At 52.7% G+C, this 8,429-nt stretch overlaps 1 protein-coding gene across 1 annotated transcript; it reads right to left on the minus strand.

The window, feature by feature from the left end:
- Positions 1 to 230: 230 nt before the first annotated feature.
- On the minus strand, positions 231 to 6,247 carry LOC121868162 (serine/arginine repetitive matrix protein 1-like). Its single transcript, XM_042368475.1, has 2 exons — positions 6,076 to 6,247; positions 231 to 1,054 (listed from the first exon to the last, which is right to left on the minus strand). The coding sequence occupies exons 1-2, from the start codon at positions 6,245 to 6,247 to the stop codon at positions 231 to 233; spliced, it is 996 nt and encodes a 331-aa protein (XP_042224409.1).
- Between the last annotated feature and the right edge of the window lie 2,182 nt (positions 6,248 to 8,429).

An 8,429-nucleotide genomic window follows, 5' to 3' on the forward strand; every position in this document is an offset into this window, starting at 1 on the left:
CTGAAACACATATCCAACCCTTGGAATGACATTAAATAAACTTATTTTCCAATTTCATAAACAAACCACAGAGTATAATCTGTGTGTGTGTGTGTGTGTGTGTGTGTGTGTTAGCTATTGTGATAAGACAAAAGAACAGCAACATTTTGTCAACAGCGGGCGAGACTATAGGGTAACTAATTGAACAATATGAAGCAATAAATGCAACAGATATTGCATGAACGATACAGTCAACAGGGAGGAACGGCATGTGAACGGCAGGTGAACAACAGGTGAACAGAAAGTAAACAACTGGTGTTATAGCTGCTCGGTGTGACGGTGGCCTGGTGACGGCGACCTGGTGTGACGGCGACCTGGTGTGACGTCGACCTGGTGTGACGTCGACCTGGTGTGACGGCGACCTGGTGTGACGGCGACCTGGTGTGACGTCGACCTGGTGACGGCGACCTGGTGACGTCGACCTGGTGTGACGACCGGTGTGACGGCGACCTGGTGTGACGTCGACCTGGTGTGACGGCGACCTGGTGTGACGTCGACCTGGTGTGACGTCGACCTGGTGTGACGGCGACCTGGTGTGACGTCGACCTGGTGTGACGGCGACCTGGTGTGACGTCGACCTGGTGTGACGTCGACCTGGTGTGACGGCGACCTGGTGTGACGTCGACCTGGTGTGACGGCCTGGTGTGACGGCCTGGGTGACGTCGACCTGGTGTGACGTCGACCTGGTGTGACGTCGACCTGGTGTGACGGCGACCTGGTGTGACGGCGACCTGCTGACGGCGACCTGGTGTGACGTCGACCTGGTGTGACGGCGACCTGGTGTGACGTCGACCTGGTGTGACGGCGACCGGTGTGACGTCGACCTGGTGTGACGGCGACCTGGTGTGACGTCGACCTGGTGTGACGGCGACCTGGTGTGACGTCGACCTGGTGTGACGGCGACCTGGTGTGACGGCGACCTGGTGTGACGTCGACCTGGTGTGACGGCGACCTGGTGTGACGTCGACCTGGTGTGACGGCGACCTGGTGTGACGTCGACTGGTGTGACGGCGACCTGGTGTGACGGCCAGGAAGGGGTTTATCTCTCCTGCTCAGTATTCCGTCCACGCTCAGCACCCTGCCAGGACATGGCAGGGAGAGGAGAGAGGGAAGGTGGGAGAGAGGGGGAGGAGGGAGGGGGTATGGAGTGGAGAGAATAAGAGGGAGGGAAAAGATGAGAGGCAAACAGGAAACAGCGAAAAAACATACAATAAAATGAAGAAAGTAGAGAAGGATAAAGGGGAAGGAAGGTGAGAGAGGAGAGTGTGAAGAGAGAGGGAATAGAGAGAGAGGGAGAGTGTGAAGAGATGGAGAGGGAGAGTGTGAGAGAGAGAGAGAGGGAGAGTGTGAGGAGAGAGGAAGGTAGGGAGAGAGGGAGAGTGTGGGGAGAGAGATGGAGGTGTGGGAGGTGTGGGGAGAGAGAGAGGGAGAGTGTGGGGAGAGAGGGAGGTGTGGGGAGAGGGGAGGTGTGGAGAGAGGGAGAGGAGGTGTGGGGAGAGAGGAGAGTGTGAGGGAGGGTGTGAGAGAGAGGGAGGAGGTGTGGGGAGAGGAGGGAGGTGTGAGGGAGAGGAGATGTGGGGGAGGTGGGGGAGGGTGAGAGAGAGAGGTGTAGGGAGGTGTGAGAGAGGGGAGGTGTGAGAGAGAGGGAGAGAGGAGGGGGGGAGGGGGGGGAGGGGGGGAGAGTGGAGGGGGGGGGAGGGAAGTGAGGAGAGGAGGTGTGGGGAGGGAGGTGTGGGGAGAGAGGAGGTGTGGGGAGAGAGGGAGGGGGTGGGAGAGAGGGGGAGGTGAGGGGGAGGTGTGGGGAGAGAGGGAGGTGTAGGGAGAGAGGGAGAGTGTGGGGAGAGGGGGAGGTGTGGGGAGAGGGGAGGTGTGGGGAGGGGGAGGTGTGGGGAGAGGGGGAGGTGTGAGAGGGGGAGAGGGAGGTGGGGGAGAGGGAGGGTGTGGGGGGGAGAGGGGGAGAGGAGGAGAGAGGGAGGTGTGGGGAGAGGGGAGGTGTAGGGAGGGAGAGGTGTGGGGAGAGAGGGAGGTGTGGGGAGGGGGAGGTGTGAGGGGAGAGAGGGAGAGAGGAGGTGTGAGGGAGAGGGAGGGGGTGTGGGGAGAGAGGGAGAGTGGAGGGAGAGAGGGAGAGGTAGGGGAGAGAGGGAGAGGTAGGGAGAGAGGGGAGAGTGTAGGGGAGAGAGGGAGAGGGAGAGAGAGGGAGAGTGGGGGAGAGAGGGAGAGTGTAGGGGAGAGAGGGAGAGTGGGGGAGAGAGAGAGGGAGAGGTAGGGAGAGAGGGAGAGGGTAGGGAGAGAGGGAGAGTGTAGGGGAGAGAGGGAGAGTGTAGGGAGAGGAGGGAGAGGTAGGGGAGAGGAGAGAGTGTAGGGAGAGAGAGGGAGGGAGTGAGGGAGAGAGGGAGAGTGGGGGAGAGAGAGGGAGAGGGAGGGGGAGAGGGAGGTAGAGAGAGGAGGGAGAGAGGGGAGAGAGAGGAGAGAGGGGAGAGGGGAGAGGTAGGGAGAGAGGGAGAGTGTAGGGGAGAGAGGGGAGAGGGGAGAGAGAGGGAGAGGGAGAGGGGAGAGTGTAGGGGAGAGAGAGGGAGAGTGTAGTGGAGAGAGGGAGAGTGTAGGGGAGAGAGGAGAGAGAGGGAGAGGTAGGAGAGGGAGAGTGTAGGGGGAGAGGGAGAGTGTAGAGAGAGGGAGAGTGTAGGGAGAGAGAGGAGAGTGTAGGAGAGAGGAGAGTGGTCTGTGAATGCGTCAACCACACCACCACCACACCTTTTTACCACACACCAACCACATCTCACCATATCTCTACCACACTCCCTAACAGACCCAACCACACCCTCACCACATCTCACACACCCCACCACACCTCTCTAACCACACTCACCACATCCTCTGACCACAATGCCCAACACACTGCCCTCACACTTAAGGCCACAATATCCTCACCACTGGGGGAGGGTGCACAATAACTAGCTGCTGTGTTTCAAAATGGAAAACAGCATTGCCTCACTTAACTCTACCTCACCTGTGCCACACCCAACCACACCACCACCATCTCTGCCACACCCAACCACACCACCACCATCTCTGCCACACCTAACCACACCACCACCATCTCTGCCACACCTAATCACACCACCACCATCTCTGCCACACCTAACCACACCACCACCCTAACCACACCACCACCATTCTCTCTGCCACACCCAACCACACCACCACCATCTCTGCCACACCCAACCACACCACCACCATCTCTCTGCCACACCCAACCACACCACCACCATCTCTGCCACACCCAACCACACCACCACCATCTCTGCCACACCCAACCACACCACCACCATCTCTGCCACACCCAACCATACCACCACCATCTCTGCCAACACCCAACCACACCACCACCATCTCTCGCCACACCCAACCACCCCACCACCATCTCTGCCACACCCAACCACACCACCACCATCTCTGCCACACCCAACCACACCACCACCATCTCTGCCACACCCAACCACACCACCACCATCTCTCTGCCACACCCAACCACACCACCACCACCATCTCTCTGCCACACCCAACCACACCACCACCATCTCTCTGCTACACCCAACCACACCACCACCATCTCTCTGCCACACCCAACCACACCACCACCATCTCTGCCACATCCAACCACACCACCACCATCTCTGCCACACCCAACCACACCACCACCATCTCTCTGCCACATCCAACCACACCACCACCATCTCTGCCACACCCAACCACACCACCACCATCTCTCTGCCACACCCAACCACACCACCACCATCTCTCTGCCACACCCAACCACACCATCTCTCTGCCACACCCAACCACACCACCATCATAACAATAACAACAATCACTACCACCACCACGACTACGACCACCTGGGGGTTGGTCGTCCACATCAATCAGGTCCTCAACGATCATAATGAAAGTGTGAGGGAGAGGAGGGAGAGGAGGGAGTATCGAGAGTGAAGGAGAGTGAGGGAGAGTAAAAAAGAGGGGGAGTAATAGGGTCGGGGAGGGAAGGAGAGTAAGGAGAAAAGAAAGTTGGTGTGGTGGTGTGTGTGTGTGTGTGTGTGTGTGTGTGTGTGTTTTCGTCAGTCCACATCTCACCATATACCTTGGAGGGAGGGAGGGGAGGGAGGGAGGGAGGGAGGAATGAGGGAGGGAGGGAGGAGCTGCACACTGGAGGGAAGAAGAGAGGGTGAAGGAGGGAGGAGGGAAGGAGGGAAGGGAGGGAGGGAGGAGGGAAGGAAGGAAGAGAAGAGAGGGAGGAGGAGCCGCACACAGTCTTATCAAGTAGGAATGCAGATGACACCCACCTACACCAAAACCCACTCTTATACTTTTTATGCCCCGCCACCGCCCCTCCTGCCCCTCCTCCTCCTACTCTTGGCCCCTCTTGCCCTGCTCCTCCCACCTCTTGGCCCTGCTGCTCCTACCTCCCGCCCCTCTTGCCCTGCTCCCATACCCACTGCCCCTCTTGCCCTGGGTTCCATACCCACCGCCCTCTTGCCCTGCTCCCCCATACCCACCGCCCTCTTGCCCTGCTCCCCATCCCCCACCTCCCTCCCCTATCTTCCACCTGTACCCACACAAACACCACTATCCACCTCCTGTACCCACACAAACACCACTATCCACCTCCTGTACCCACACAAACACTACTATCCACCTACTGTACCCACACAAACACCATTATCCACCCACTGTACCCACACAAACACCATTATCCACCCATTGTACCCAAACACCACTATCCACCTCCCTGTACCAACACAACACTACTATCCACCTCCTGCACCAACACAAACACTACTATCCACCCCATGTACCCACACAAACACCATTATCCACCCACTGTACCCACACAAACACCATTATCCACCCATTGTACCCAAACACCACTATCCACCTCCTGTACCAACACAAACACTACTATCCACCTCCTGTACCAACACAAACACCACTATCCACCCACTGTACCCACACAAACACCATTATCCACCTACTGTACCCACACACAAACACCATTATCCACCCATGTACCCAAACACCACTATCCACCTCCTGTACCCACACAAACACCACACTATCCACCTCCCACCAACACAAACACTACTATCCACCCCATGTACCCACACAAACACCACTATGCACCTCCATACCCAAACACCACTATCCACCCCCATGTACCCACACAAACACCACTATCCACCCCATGTACCACAAACACCACTATGCACCTCCTGTACCCAAACACCACTATCCACCCTCATGTACCCACACAAACACCACTATCCACTCTGTACCCACACAAACACCACTATCCACCTCTTGTACCCACACACAAACACCACTATCCACCTCTACCCAAACACCACTATCCACCTCCTGTACCCACACAAACACCACTATCCACCTCCCTGTACCCAAACACCACTATCCACCCACTGTACCCACACAAACACCACTATCCACCTCTTGTACCCACACAAATACCACTATCCACCCCTTGTACCCACACAAACACCACTATCCACCTTTACCCACACAAACACCACTATCCACCTCTTGTACCCACACACAAACACCACTATCCACCCTTTACCCACACAAACACCACTATCCACCCCTGTACCCACACAAACACCACCATCCACCTCCTGTACCCACACAAACACCACTATCCACTTCCTGTACCCACACAAACACCATTATCCACCTCCTGTACCCACACAACACCACTATCCACCTCCTGTACCCACACACAAACACCACTATCCACCTCCTGTACCCACACAAAAACCACTATCCACCTCCTGTACACACACAAACACTATCACCTCCTGTACCCACAAACACCACTATCCACCTCTGTACCCACACAAACACCACTATCCACCTCCTGTACAAACAGGTTCAGTTTCTTGGAGAAAAAAAAGCGATTGGAATTCTTTCATCTCCTCCACCCACAGGTGTCTTCCTTGTACCTTTAATTAGTGTCGCCCACGCCCACACCTATGCCCATGCTTACACCCACGCTCATGCCCATGCTTACACCCACGCTCATGCCCATGCTTACACCCACGCTCATGCCCATGCTTACACCCACGCTCATGCCCATGCTTACACCCACGCTCATGCCCATGTTTACACCCACATTCATACCCATGCCACTCCTCAAGGCCATACTAACGCCCACACTTATGTCATGTTTACGCCCACACTCCTGCCCATACTTACACCCTCCCCATGCCCACGCCCAAACCCATGCCCATGTCTACTACTTTTTATGTCTACGAACGCATCCACTTTCTGCACCTACGAACAAACACGTGTCCATAACCCACATCTACGAACGATAGAAAGCAATTACAAACATAATATTGAAAACCACGAACGAACTTGATGCCTGTGGTGTGTGTGTGTGTGTGTGTGTGTGTGTGTGTGTTTCTTCAAGATGTTTTTATCTATTTTCGTCTTATCATGCCTTATCTCCTGGTTTATCTTCTTCCTTCTTCTTCTGTTTCGTATCTCTGTTTATTCTTGATCTACGTCACGAAACAATAAAGATAAGAGAGAGAGAGAGAGAGAGACATAAAATAGTTAGGTGTTTTATTTATTTATTTTTAGGTTAGAAGTTTTGTAAATGAGGAAAAACTCACCTGTGTTGTGTGTTTAACTTACCTGTCGTGTTGATCTCCCCTCTCTCCCTCTCTCTCTCTCTCTCTCTCTCTCTCTCTCTCACCTGGTGTAGTAGTCACCACACAGCCTCAACTCTCCCTCCACTCCTTTACCTGTGGACAAGAAAATAACCATTAGACTCAATATATACACACACACACACACACACACACACACACACACACACCTGATAACATCTTGCACTATCTGTCCACCTTATTTACACCACCACCCACCGTTTTCACCACCCCACGCTGTTTTCCACCACCCACCTGTTTACCACCCACCCCACCTTGTTTACACCTACCACACGTTTGTTTACAGGCAGTAACATATAGTGAATTCACACACCGACCTGGCTGAAGGTGAGAGAGAGAGAGAGAGACCAGGATTTGTGTAGGGTGTATACATGGTGTGTATCTATGTAAGTGGAGTGGGCGTGCCCGTGTGTGTGTGTGTGTGTGTGTGTGTGTGTGTGTGTGTGTGCCTGTGTGTGTGTGTGTGTGTGTGTGTGTGTGTGTGTGTGTGTGTGTGTGTGTGTGAGTGTGTGTGTGTGTGTACATGTTGGACATCCTACACTACACTATCAAAATAACATGTATAAAATAAGCAAGCAAGGGGTCAGGTTATCAGGCCGGACCAGACGTGGGTGCCTGTACACATCCTCACTACACACACTGAATACTGCCACACTTTATCAGCCTCACACTTCACACTAACACACTTATAATGACACACTCTACGTTCACCATAGCCTCATCCTCACACTTCATACTAACACTTATCACACTTCAAAGTAAAGTATTCAAAGTAGAACGATCGTCCATACACAGCACTCCAGCGACATACCTGGATCCCGTTTTCTATCAGTACATTATTAACATGAACTAATGTAAACTCTAGACAGAAAACTTTGCATCATTTTAATACACTAAAAATTATTTCCCTTTTAACCTTTGAAGTAAAAATTAAAAGGTCGGGTAAAAGACGAACTGGAGTTGAACTTGAAGGTGTAATAAGGTTAATAAGTTTATGTTGATCACAGGTAAACTGAACTTACTGATGTGTGAACCAGGTGTTAACTTTCTGCCTTGTAATCTGGCAGGTTTATAAGTCGGTGAACCATTACTACTACAACAACAACAACAATTACTAAGACTACAATAACTATAACAAATATTACTACTACTACTACCACCACTTTTTTTTATTATTAACAAAATGGCCTCCAGCCTCCCCCAATAGCCACACCTTAATATTACCTTAATATTAAATATCCTAATACATGAAGCTATCCTACTTATACTACTACTACTACAATTACAAGCATTATTACTACTACTACAAAATCTACAATAACTACCATTTCTACTACAGCTACAACAACAACTACAATTACAATTAATACAACAGCTACAACTTAAAAAAAAGTGGCCTCCATCCTCCCCCAACAGCCACCTTCCTGCCATTTTATTACCTTAATATTAAATATCCTAATACATAAGTAGCTATCCTATCTGTGTTGAGTTAGTTGAGCCGCAGATCTATGGGGCATTCAGTGACTGTAGCCTCATAGTCAATATCTGCATTTATTTGTCGGCTTTGGAGCCCGATGCTCTCGTTCCCCTGAGGCAAGCAAAACCGAACCTAGGAGAGAGAAGGACAGTCGACATCTCATCCAGGCTGTA

Source organism: Homarus americanus, unplaced genomic scaffold (genome assembly GCF_018991925.1).
Source record: "Homarus americanus isolate GMGI-L3 unplaced genomic scaffold, GMGI_Hamer_2.0 scaffold9583, whole genome shotgun sequence".
Classification (NCBI taxonomy): Eukaryota; Metazoa; Arthropoda; class Malacostraca; order Decapoda; family Nephropidae; genus Homarus; species Homarus americanus.